Here is a 13008-nt window from a genome sequence, read left to right on the forward strand (position 1 = left end):
CAGATAAAACAATGTTTACATGTCATTTTATGTGGATAAATATTGTAATTATGTTCAAATAAAATCCACTATATACTGTAGCCCAGTAAATCAAATGTTTGGCCTATTGCCTCACCTGTTATAATTGAGCTGAGCGCCGGGAAGAGGTTGTAGGAAAGGGGTCAGCAGCCACCTTATCTGGGGGTACCCCTTGTCACCAAGCAGGTGACATCCAGAGGGAACAACATTGTGCTCAAACAGCATGTTGAGGCCACTCTCACTGAGCACTCTGGAGTCATGTGTAGACCCAGGCCAGTTGGCTACAACATCAAGAATCATATAGTCTGCATTCAAAAAAAACGTGGGTTTTAATACTGTGGTACCGCTTTCGATTGATGAATGAGTCCTCATCCGTGTGGGGCAATGGTTTTGATGTGGGCACAATCAATGCGATTTGGATGAAGGCAGCTTATTTTTGAATAATCTGGCGTTGAGTGGTGGGAAAATCAATGAACCTTTGGATGATTTAAGGTGCTGTAAATGCCATCTGGGTTTGACTGCTCTTTCTCTGCTGATGGTCTGTTATGGACCCAAATCATCGCTGTTACACTGTAGCATTTTTCCTGTTGCCAAGAAGTGTAAAGTGGCGATAACTTTGATCTCTGCTGAGAGAGCACATTATCATCCCGTAGATGGAGAAATAGCATCACGGACAAGGTCAGTCACAAAGTATACCATCCCTATCTAACCGGTATCTTTTGATTAAAATGTCATTACCAAATGTTTGTAAAAAATCCCTCCTCTCCCTAAATATGCGTGCTCGCCATTGTCTCAATGCAGCCATCTTCTGGCAACTCGTAACCGGTTAGGACACCTCTTGAGCGCTCATAAATACACCTTGAGATATGAGTACTTTTATGTCATAGGAATGTTGATAACATGCTGTTACTCCTATGCGTAAAAGTAGGACCAAATTTGCGACACAGAGAATTTTCGGGCTGTTAGATAACTACGGGCCCTGGTCCCCACCTGTTTACATAGTCTTATTCATTATGATCTAAAAGGCAAAACAGTTCGTAGATCAGCACTCCTGCTCTGAGAGCCTTTGTGGATGCAGGCCCTGACCTAATACCATTCAGACAGTAGTTCACAGTGGGCTCACCTCATTGAGACTGTGTGTGGTCCTGTGTTGCTCAGATGGTTCCTCTGTGGGTTCAGGAGGAGGTGTAGTCTGGTTGTCCTCCATAACCATGGTCCCCTCAGGGTTCCCCAGACCCTCCTCACACCCCTCCTCCTTCACCAGCAGCACCTCTGGATCATCCTCCTCCTGGAAGTGACAGGTGATACAGATTACACAGACATACAGTACCAGTCAAAAGTTTGGACACACACCTACTCATTAAAGGGTTTTTTCTTTATTTTTTACATTGTAGAATAATAGTGAAGACATCACAACTATGAAATATCACATATGGAATCATGTAGCAACCAAAAAAGTGTTAAACAAATCAAAATATATTTTATATTTGACATTCTTTAAATAGCCACCCTTTGCCTTTATGACAGCTTTGCACACTCTTGGCATTCTCTCAACCAGCTTCACCTGGAATAATTTTCCAACAGTCTTGAAGGAGTTCCCACATATGCTGAGCACTTGTTGGCTGCTTTTCCTTTACTCTGCCGTCCGAATCATCCCAAACCATCTCAATTGGTTTGAGGTCGGGGGATTGTGGAGGCCAGGTTATCTGATGCAGCACTCCATCACTCTCCTTCTTGGTCAAATAGCCCTTACACAGCCTGGAGGTGTGTTGGATCATTGTCCTGTTGAAAAACAAATGATAGTCCCACTAAGCCCAAACCAGATGGGATGGCGTATCGCTGTAGAATGCTGTGGTAGCCATGCTGGTTAAGTGTGAATAAATCACAGACAGTGTCACCAACAAAGCACCCCCACACCATAACACCTCCTCCTCCATGCTTTATGGTGGAAACTACACATGCGGAGATAATCGCCAATTTGGACTCTAATGTCCATTGCTCTTGTTTCTTGGCCCAAGCAGGTCTCTTCTTCTTATTGGTGTCCTTTATTGGTGGTTTCTTTGCAGCAATTCGACCATGAAGGCCTGATTCACACAGTCCCCTCTGAACAGTTGATGTTGAGATGTGTCTGTGACATGAACTCTTTGAAGCATTTATTTGGGCTGCAATTTCTGAGGCTGGTAACTCTAATGAACTTATCCTCTGCAGCAGAGGTAACTCTGGGTCTTCCATTCCTGTGGCAGTCCTCATGAGAGCCAGTTTCATCATAGCGCTTGATGGTTTTTGTGACTGCACTTGAAGAAACTTTCTTGAGATTTTCCGTATTGACTGACCTTCATGTCTTAAAGTAATGATGGATTGTAATTTCTCTTTGCTTATTTGAGCTGTTCTTGCCATAATATGGACTTGGTCTTTTACCAAATAGGGCTATCTTCTGTATAACCCCCTACCTTGTCACTACACAAATGATTGGCTCAAACGCATTAAGAAGGAAATAAATTCCACAAATTAACTTTTAACAAGGCACCCCTGTTAATTGAAATGCATTCCAGGTGACTACCTCATGAAGCTGGTTGAGAGAATGCCAAGTGTGCAAAGCTGTCATCAAGGCAAAAGGTGGCTATTTGAAGAATCTCAAATATATTTTTATTTGTTTAACACTTTTCTGGTTACTACATGATTCCATATGTGTTATTTCACTATCTTCACTATTATTCTACAATGTAAAAAGAAAGAATGTACATACCTGAGGGAGTGTACACTACCAGCCAAAAGTTTGGACACACCTACCCTTGAATGAGTAGGTGTGTCCAAACTTTAGCTGGTAGTGTACACCCCCTCAGGTATGTACATTCGCACATACGTATAATAAACAGACTTTCAACATGTGGGGGCCATACTTGCGAACATTTAGAAAAAGTTTAAGTTCAAGGGTAAGTTTAAGCATCAGCCAAATAAAATCCTTGATGTACTGGAACATGAGCCAAGGCTACTTGTTAGCTGTTCCCATTACATAAGCTTGCACATTTAGCCCTATGCTAACTTCATCAGGTGGCCACTTAAACTTAACCTTGAACTTTTTTTATAATTTTTGCAAGTATGGCCCGGAGAGTTTACCCATCCCCACTAAATTTGAGTCCTATACTGTAGTTACAGAATGACTTCATTGTTGTTAAACCCATCATGGTGGACATAAATATGTTGTGGGTAAAAATAAGTCAGCTATGATAAGTCAAAAGTCATCATCAGTAGGTGTTTGTTAGTGTAATAGACTAAGGTATTATGTGTAGGTGTATATATATTTAGTAAGTGTATATTGGTTACAAAGCGCTGTTGGGTGTATGCAGAACAGGGTGAGATCAGATGTGATGTAGACTAAAGAGAGTATCAATGAAAGTCTTAGAATGAAATGTCCCATTTTGTGTTTATTAAACAAACAAGTTTTAAATACACCATATGAAAACCACACATACACGTCTCAACTAAAAATCTGCATTAACTTGATAAACTGCATTCATTCTCTCATTAAAAGCATGTTGTGGGAAAAAGTTGAATGGAAGTAATGAAAGAGGCATTTGTGAACATCATTATAGCCTACACAGTACAAACACAATATGTAACAGACTTTTTAGGCTTATATATGCCTTATATATCACACAATGTCTGGATAAAATATTCTACCCAGGAATCTTCAACACTGAAGTCTGTTACTCTCGTTATTCCAAATGCATCTGTGAATATTTTCTGCTGACAACAATAAAAATTCATCTTTCTTTAATGCAGGATTTGTTCTAAACTTAATAAGCTATACATTGGAATGGTTTTTATTTTGTGGAATGGGAATGGTTTTTCTGCTGGTGTATCCTGAGGTAGCTCCTCTCTGAGAACCTCTTCCCGCAGTGCGTACAGGCGAACGGTCTTTCTCCCGTGTGGCCCTTCACGTGCCTCTTCAGGCTGCTAGCCTGGGTGAAGCGCATGTGACACTGGGGGCAGCTGTAGGGTTTCTCCCCTGTGTGGACTCTCTGGTGGATCTCCAGCGTCTGGGGGCACCTGAAGCCTTTTTTACAGGACATGCAGAGGAACCGTTTCTCTTTACTATTGCCTGATGTGGCTCCCCCTCCCTGAACCTGGGCTCTAGCTCTGTCGTTTGAGTTCAATACCTGATCGAAAAGGACGCGGCCGTGTGAATCGGAAGGCTCCATTGACGTGGACACTGGGTCGCGATCCCAGAGCGCATGAAAAGGGGAGTGGGTCGTGACATTTAGATTTTTCTCCAAGCTTTCCCTGTAACCTAAGAAATCTCTGCCCTGTGAGTGTCTGTCTCCTAGGTGACTATCTGCATTCCATGTGGGAGGAACGTGGCCCTCCACTTTCACAGTCACTTCATCTACCACTATAACCTCCCCTTTCTTATCTAAGCACCCTTCAGAGTATACACTACTACTGTACCGGTTCCAGTCCCCTCTAGACAGATCAGTCTGTGTCTCTAAACCCAAGGATATGTTGCCAGGGTCCATCTCTGTAGTGTAAGAACAAGACGGATCATTTCCATTCTCTAACGCGTCACCTGAGTCCGGATGGGAATGAACCGTCCTTGGGCTCGGGTTACCGTAAAGTAAATACTCTGAGCCGGGAGCAGGAGGACAGCCCAGTGGCCCCACCAACAGTCTCTCTGGGTCTGACCTGTGGGCAGGTCCTGTGTCTAAAAGCCTTTGTGTTAAAGTCTCTGTGTCTGTTTCTGACTTGAGGACGGCGTTCGGCGTTCCACTGACCTCCGTGATGCTGCATCGGGTCCTGGCCTGGGGCGCGGTGGCTACAGGGGACACCACTCCAGCCGCTGCTCCAGTCTGGATGTCTCTGCTGTGCCTTGGGTCCTCCTCTCCTTCAGACTTCTCCTCCTTGACCAGAGATGATCCTTCAGGACCTGCAGACTCTGCATCTGCAGACTGACACAAGTAGAGAGGAGGTTATTACCGGTTCATGAGTAGAATTGGTAGGGATGTAACTATTCACCGATACGCATCGGTCCCAATTAAAATGTTTAAGATACAACTGCATTGGTCCGCAGACCCCAAACCGATCCAAATGTCGATTCAAACATTACGAGTAGCTGATTCACTAACGTATTACTTTCTTTCTACTTACCATACCTCATCTTTTGTCACAACTGATGCGTCCTCTCTTCAGTGTCGAACTAAGAATGTACCAGTGTTGACAGTCATTGATCTACAAGTCATCTTGCATGCCGAACAACCCCAGGAAATATCAGTAGCCTAGTTAAGCTGCTGAACGGGGCTCACAATAGATTTGAGTTTCGATTGTTCAGGTTCACCATCAGCAATAGTTTTGGTAGTTTTGCTTCAAACAATGAGTGTATATGGTCATTTTTAGATATACAGGGTAAAGTTAATCACTTCAGAATAAGGACGGCAATCTGGCGCACTGCATGGCCAAAGCGGGAGGAGAAAAGAAGCTCACTAAACTTCCAAATGGTCAAAACCATTTGATTTTGAGATGGGGGTGAAATCAAAAGTTGTGCTATATATTCATTGGCTATGTCATAGCTAATTTGTAAACGATCAATATTGATACATTACGAGCTCAAACACTGAATCTGCAAACATGACAAGTTAATTAGTGGGTGATGGTGTTTTCAGAACCAAAGTGGGGAGACAAAACACCCCCCTAATCTGATAGTGGTAGATACCTAGTCTCCCTTATGGCTTAGATCAGGGGCCTAGTACATACATAATAGACATACATCATTTACACACACTAGTGATGCTGGGGTTGACTCATAATTCGCAGTCCCCACGGTTATATCCACAGGGCGGTCGGGTTGAATAATGAGAAAACAATACCTAGAAAAAAATCATAAATGTATAATTATTTTGCTATTTATATCTGTAGGCTACATCAGCCTGGTCTCAGACTATACGTAACACAGTAAATGTAAATCCGGGAAACTCAAATTAGTATGATATGTTACGTTTGGTATGGTTACATAAGACATGGTTACTTAAGGAAAAAAAGAAAGTAGGGTAGTTGGTCGGGGTGGATTGGTGGCCTTAACTCGAACATCTAGCAACTCAAAGGTTGCGAGTTTGAATCTCATCACGGACAACTTTAGCATTTTAGCTAATTAGCAACTACTTACTACTGTTTAGCTACTTTGCAACTACTTAGCATGTTAGCTAACCCTTCCCCTAAACTAAACCCTTTCAGCTAACCCTTCCACTAACCCTTTAACCTAACTCCTAAACGTAACCTTAACCCCTAGCCTAGCTAGAATTCATAACATACACAAAAGTATGTGGACACCTGCTTGTCGAACATCTCATTCCAAAATCATGGGCATTAATATGGAGTTGGTCTCCCCTTTGCTGCTATAACAGCCTCCACTCTTCTGGGAAGGCTTTCCACTAGGTGTTGAAACATTGCTGCGGGGACTTGCTTTTCTTCAGCCACGAGCATTAGTGAGGACGGGCACTGATGTTGGGCGATTTGGCCTGGCTCGCAGTCAGCGTTCCAATTCATCCCAAAGGTGTTTGATGGGGTTGAGGTCAGGGCTCTGTGCAGGCCAGTCATGTTCTTCCAAACCATTTCTGTATGGACCTTGCTTTGTGCACTATGCTGTAGCGTTAAGATTTCCCTTCACTGGAACTAAGGAGCCAGAACCATGAAAAACAGCCCCAGACCATTATTCCTCATCCACCAAACTTTACAGTTGACACTATGCATTCAGGCAGGTAGCGTTCTCCTGGCATCCGCCAAACCCAGATTCGTCCGTCGGACTGCCAGATGGTGAAGCGTGATTCATCCCTCCAGAGAATGCATTTCTACTGCTACAGAGTCCAATGGCGGCAAGCTTTACACCACTCCAGCTGACGCTTGGCATTGCACATGGTGATCTTAGGCTTGTGTGCGGCTGCTCGGCCATGGAAACCCATTTCATGAAGCTCCTGACGAACAGTTATTGTGCTGACATTGCTTCCAGAGGCAATTTGGAACTCGGTAGTGAGTGTTGCAACCAAGGACAGACACATTTCAGCACTCTGTGGTCCTATTCTGTGAGCTTGTGTGGCCTACCACTTGGTGACTGAGCCGTTGTTGCTCCTAGACGTTTCCACTTAACAGCACTTACAGTTGACCGGGGCAGCTCTAGAAGGGCAGAAATTTGACGAACTGACTTGTTGGAAAGGTGGCATCCTATGACGGTGCCATGCTGAAAGTGACTGAGCTCTTCAGTACGGGCCATTCTACTGCCAATGTTTGTCTATGGAGATTGCATTGCTATGTGTTCGATTTTATACACCTGTCAGCAACGGGGTGTGGCTGAAATGCCCATATCCACACATTTGAAGAGGTGTCCACATCCTTTTGGCCATGTAGTGTTTCATACATTTTGCAAATTCATAACATATCATACGAAATGGGTGATGGACATCCACAAATTAATACAAACTATACGATACGTAACATACAGAATAATACGAAATGCTCTGAAACCAGGTTGGCTACATTGAGGTTTTTCTTTAATAATTGTTTGTCTATCTGGCATTAGTTCATAAACTTAAGCTTCAGGGCCTAACTTTACGTGTGCCAAATAGCCTACACCAATCGGCAAGCACTTTTGGGAACAGGAAGTCGATCCACTGAAGCAAAAAGGCCGATGTCGGAGTTTAATTCCATAAGAGAAAATCTGCGAAATGGAGAGTTGACAATAATGAGAAGGGAGTGCCAGAAAAGTAATGTTTGGGAAATATTTGGTGAAGTGGTAAAACAGAATGATGTTATGTGTGATGATTGTGAGGTGCTGTACAAATTCGAGTCACAAGACGGGGACTTCAAATAGGCCTATGGCACATCAACGGAACTGTAGCCTACTGTTCAGATGGGTTAAATGGAAACTGAAATCTGGACACTGACTGTAGGGCTATAACCTCTCACATAGTCTTAGTATGAACTCCTGCAGAATTAACAATTTCTTGCAGCAAAATTAGAGAAATATGATTTATTTCTTTCAGCATCTTGAGAGAATGCGAATGCGCAGTTAGGGACCGTCTGTAGAGGTGCTATCTTTATCAGCATCATAAAAGCTGATAGTATTTCAACCACATAAAATATGCATCCAAGCCGAACTGAAATCTTATCAGAAACATGTTGGGTCGTTTTCACAGCTTTCTATTTCCTTACAAACTGTCATTTGGAAATTTTGCACAGAAAACCTTTCCCATTTTTTTTATTTTATTTTTATTTTTTTTATTGCATTTTCTCCCAGGTCCCTATATGTCTTTCCTCCACGAAAGCAGCAGAGATGACAGAAAACTTTACCGATGTCAAATTGATTGATGCATTCTATCATTTATTGACATTATACTGGTGGGCAAGGGTTTATTTAGTATTCTAGGGTAGCATACAATGACAGAAGAGAAGCTGCATGTATCTAATTATAGACAAGTTGAAAAACAAATAGCCTACCATCTCTGACTGTAGCCTACAGCGCATTTTCTATATTAGCGGGTTAGGGTCGGGTGCGGGCCTCAGATTTTCACTTTATCACATATAGTTGGGCGGTTGCAGCTGGGTTATTAGCAATTGATGGCGGGTCAACAAACAGCTGACCCACGCACCACTAACAGACACACACACACACACACCATAGACATACATAATTTACACACACACACACACACACACAAACACAAACACAAACAAACAGTCAGCTCAGACAGATCCAGCTCAGAAAGGCCCAGCTCAGGAGCAGTAGATTTGAATTTAGAATGGAAAATGTATGTGTTTATGCAACAAATGTTAGTGAATCGAATCGTATTGCATCGAACCGAATCACATCGAATGGTTCTCTAATCAAACCGATTCGCACCGATTATTTTTAAGCTAAAACTAGGGCCGGGACGACACCAGTTGTTAGTATCATGGCAAGGAAACAAAACACAAAGCGGATTTCACTTCTTTAGCAAAACAGCCCTAATGTTGTCATCCAGAGTCATATTTATTTATTTGCCAAGCTATAGTACACAATATTTTATATACAGCAGGATTTTAAAAGACCAAAGAGTTTTGTCTGCTTTGTGTTTTCAATTTTGCCATGGAACATATCGTTCTTGTATCGAATCGGAGCCCATGTATCTACAGTGCCGTGAAAAAGTATTTGCCCCCTTTCTGATATTCTCTATTTTTGCATATTTTTGATACTGAATGTTATCAGATCTTCAACCAAAACCTAATATTAGATAAAGGGAACCTGAGTTTATAAATATATTTATACATTTTTTAACTTATTTTATTTAAAAAGTTATGCAACACCCAATTCCCCTGTGTGAAAAAGTAATTGCCCCCTTACACTCTGGTTGTGCCACCTTTAGCTGCAATGACTGCAACCAAATGGTTCCTGTAGTTGTTGATCAGTCTCTCACATCGCTGTGGAGGAATTTTGGCCCACTCTTGCATGCAGAACTGCTTTAACTCAGCGACATTTGTGGGTTTTCAAGCATGAACTGCTCGTTTCAAGTCCTGCCACAACATCTCAATTGGGATTAGGTATGGCCTTTGACTAGGCCATTCCTAAACTTCAAATGTGTTGCTTTTAACCATTTTCATGTAGACTTGATTGTGTGTTTTGGATCATTATCTTACTGCATGACCCAGCTGCGCTTCAGCTTCAGCTCACAGACGGATGGCCTGACATTCTCCTGTAGAATTCTCTGATACAGAGCAGAATTAATGGTTCCTTCTATTAAGGCAAGTCATACAGGTCCTGAGGCAGCAAAGCATCCCCAAACCATCACAGTACCACCACCATGCTTGACTGTTGGTGTAAGGTTCTTACTGTGGAATGCAGTGTATGGTTTTCGCCAGGCATAATGGGACCCATGTCGTTCATAAAGTTGACTCAAGTTTGCCAAAAATCACCTGGAAGCACCTGGATGATCATCAAGACTCTTGGAAGAATGTTCTATGGACAGATAAGTCAAACGTATAACTTTTTGGACGACATTTCATCCAAGCTGCTTATGCGCGTACAACGAGTATCTGTGTACAGGCGCTAAAATAGAACTTGGTTCTATTTTAGATGCTTTGACGCGCTGCAAATCCTGCCTCTCCCATCTCCTCATTGGTTTTTAGGGGCATATACCCAGGTGGGTGATTTGAAAGATGAACAAGGTCCACACTCCAGTCCAGTTGGTTGCAGTAATGCACCTTAAAGCTGGTTGCCAACCGCCATATAAAATCCACAGAAGAAGAAGCAGAAGACGACTGAACAAGGAGAGATTACTAGAAAATAACTAGATTTTCCCTTGTATCTGTGGATTTATTGTTAACATTTAACATTTAAGTCATTTAGCAGACGCTCTTATCCAGAGCGACTTACAGTTAGTGAATTTTATTTAAATTTTTTATACTGTCACCTGTGGGAAACGAACCCACAACCCTGGCGTTGCAAACGCCATGCTCTATCAACTGAGCTACATCCCTGCCGGCCATTCCCTCCCCTACCCTGGACGACGCTGGGCCAATTGTGCGCCGCCCCATGGGTCTCCCGGTCGCGGCCGGCTGCGACAGAGCCTGGATTCAAACCAGGATCTCTAGTGGCACAGCTAGCACTGCAATGTGGCGCCTTAGACCACTGCGCCACTCAGGAGACTGTTAGAGTAGAGAACACACGATTTTGTGTTACTCAAAATGGGTCAATAATCTACAAAGATCCAGAAAAAAAAAGGACCTTGTACATTTCAGGTAAAATAACAACCCAATGTTTATATCCCAGGTCAAATTAGCTAGCAACAGCAAGCTAGTTAGCTAAATGTCCATGAATGTTTCATATGTGTTTCGACCTGTCCCCAAATGAATTTAGTTGGTTCAGAGTTCGTTTTGATATATCAACATGCGCGCGATAGCGCACTCGCGTGGCCGGTGTAGTCAGCATGTAAGAATTGGATAACAATGGATAACAACTCCCCTTTGGCAGATAAATAAGGATGTACATGTAAGCAAGTGAATTGCTGAGAGGAGCCTTTCTGAAATAAACGTGACACATTTGATTTAAAAAGTAACTATAATTTATCATGCAACACTGTTACACTAACCTCTATCACAATAACGTGCTGGGTTGAGGTTCCACTCCCCTCATCAACAGTGATTGGTTGGTCATCTCCCCATGTATCGTGCCCCGCTGGCTTAGCAAAGCTCCTGTGTCCTCCAGTGAGATGTCCTTCACCCGAGAGAGTGGTTGGGGGAAAAGAGGTGGTTAGGTTAGGTACTGTCACTATATTGTACATTATGGACACTGTCTAGAAATAGCAAGGATGTAAGGTAACACTTCTCATAACTTCTTGATATACTATTTATTGAACCATGTATTATGTTACATGCATCACATTATTTTCAATGAAGAAATGCAGTAAATCAAGAATCTGGTTAGAATATGATAGTGTCTTTGCACAAGACAGCTAAGTAATCAGGGGAATTATTACATACTATCCAAAAACTGACCAACACCCAATTCTGGTTAACCATATACAGTACGTGGTTAACAAATCTAAAGTCACACATGCGCAGAGATCAGAACGGGGCGATAGGCCCCGCAGCCTCGGCCTTCTGCAAAATGTACCTCTTGCCATTCCTCTGTATTGGTCAAGGATCTTGACACTTTTGGGACGACTGACGAGGACGCGCTCTCGCATTGTCCTCTCTGCGCGCTCCCGTGACACCTTCAGTTCCAGTAGCTGTAGTTTCCTCCGCAATGCCCTGCTTTCTTTCTGGCTTTGAGTTATTTCTAAACGAAACACTGCATAGTCGTCGTCTACGAGTTTACAGATCTCTGCCACGGCTGCATTCGCTAGCACCTCCATGATGGAGGCTATTTGAGTGTGGAAAACCATACAGTTAGCCATTGTTAGCTAACATTAGCAGCTAGTTAGCGTTACCTAGATAACATCTATCAATCAAGTCCTGTCTCAAACGCGAATTAAACACTACATGGGGTATGTATGTGATATTTTACTGTTAAATTGTTCATATTTTGAGTTCCAGGATGTTAATAAACGTCTGAACTAAAACGCTAACGTTGAAATTGTTCTTGGTCACTGTTTTCACCAGCGCCTTGTCCCAATACAAAAAAAGTACTTCCGGGTCACAGATTTTCGGAAATTTTCCAAATAAAGGTCCCCCACGTAATAGTAGAAAAGTGTCAATAACATGTATTTATTTTATTGATGATATATGAAAAGTGATTGTCTAAACATTAACAATGATTCATATTTAAGTGATATTTTCATTAAATTAAATATATTTCAATTAAATTGGGGTTTTCAAGGTCAAATAAAATCTCCCAAAACATATTGGCTTTTAGAGAGAACTATTCTAGGTGCCGAAGTAAAAGTGGGGTTGGGATTACTCACTAGGGTCTGTAGAAGCTATATGGTGTTATTTCATGGGGGACTGAGGTCTATATGCTCAGCAGCACGTTCTACTCCACCCACTCCATTGGTCCCAATGCAATACACTATAGGCCTATACTGCATCCAAAATAAATAAAAATGTCCGCAGTAATTTTGCAGTGTAACTGCAGTTACAGTTTAGTATAACTGCAGTTCAACCGCAGCACACTGCTATTATTCTACAATTACTGCCTCCAAAATACCACAGTTGACTGCAGTTTCGAAACGGCCATATTTGTTTTGTAAGGGAATTACTAATTAGGGTGAAAATGATGGAAAATGTGCACAATTATCAATATATTTTATACTAGTTATCATACAAAGAATAAATAAAAGTATTTATATGAGATATTATATGATTTTCAAGTCTAAATGGTCAACAATGTTTTTTGTGTTTGTACTCCTATCATTTATTGCAGAATTATTTTTTTATTTTATTTTGCCTGTACGTTGTGTCGCAGTTAAAGGGGCACTTCTTGTTTCCAAATCCTCAGTTTACACCCAGAGGAGAGTTGCTGCTCATTTTGCG

The 13008-nt window shown here is 42.1% G+C and overlaps 2 protein-coding genes across 3 annotated transcripts in view; both read right to left on the minus strand.

The window, feature by feature from the left end:
• LOC121535736 overlaps positions 1-13008 on the minus strand; it is an 81083-nt gene that overhangs the window by 25967 nt on the left and 42108 nt on the right. The gene's annotated exons all lie outside the window — the stretch shown is intronic.
• LOC123481235 (zinc finger protein 264-like) lies at positions 3424-11835 on the minus strand. The gene is made up of 3 exons (XM_045206001.1): positions 11651-11835; positions 11127-11251; positions 3424-4964 (listed from the first exon to the last, which is right to left on the minus strand). Exons 1-3 carry the CDS (start codon positions 11721-11723, stop codon positions 3843-3845), a joined length of 1320 nt encoding a protein of 439 aa, XP_045061936.1. The 5' UTR covers positions 11724-11835; the 3' UTR covers positions 3424-3842.

This window comes from Coregonus clupeaformis, chromosome 21 (genome assembly GCF_020615455.1).
Source record: "Coregonus clupeaformis isolate EN_2021a chromosome 21, ASM2061545v1, whole genome shotgun sequence".
In the NCBI taxonomy this organism is placed as follows: Eukaryota; Metazoa; Chordata; class Actinopteri; order Salmoniformes; family Salmonidae; genus Coregonus; species Coregonus clupeaformis.

What these genes read in the sequence shown, in the direction of transcription:
- LOC123481235 (XM_045206001.1), bottom strand. Translation starts at nt 11,723, where the DNA reads ATGCGAGAGCGCGTCCTCGTCAGTCGTCCCAAAAGTGTCAAGATCCTT. An exon ending in ATACAGAGGAATGGCAAGAG is followed by an intron (nt 11,252 to 11,650) that starts GTACATTTTGCA and finishes TCTCGGGTGAAG; the next exon opens with GACATCTCACTGGAGGACAC. An exon ending in AGCACGTTATTGTGATAGAG is followed by an intron (nt 4,965 to 11,126) that starts GTTAGTGTAACA and finishes TACTTGTGTCAG; the next exon opens with TCTGCAGATGCAGAGTCTGC.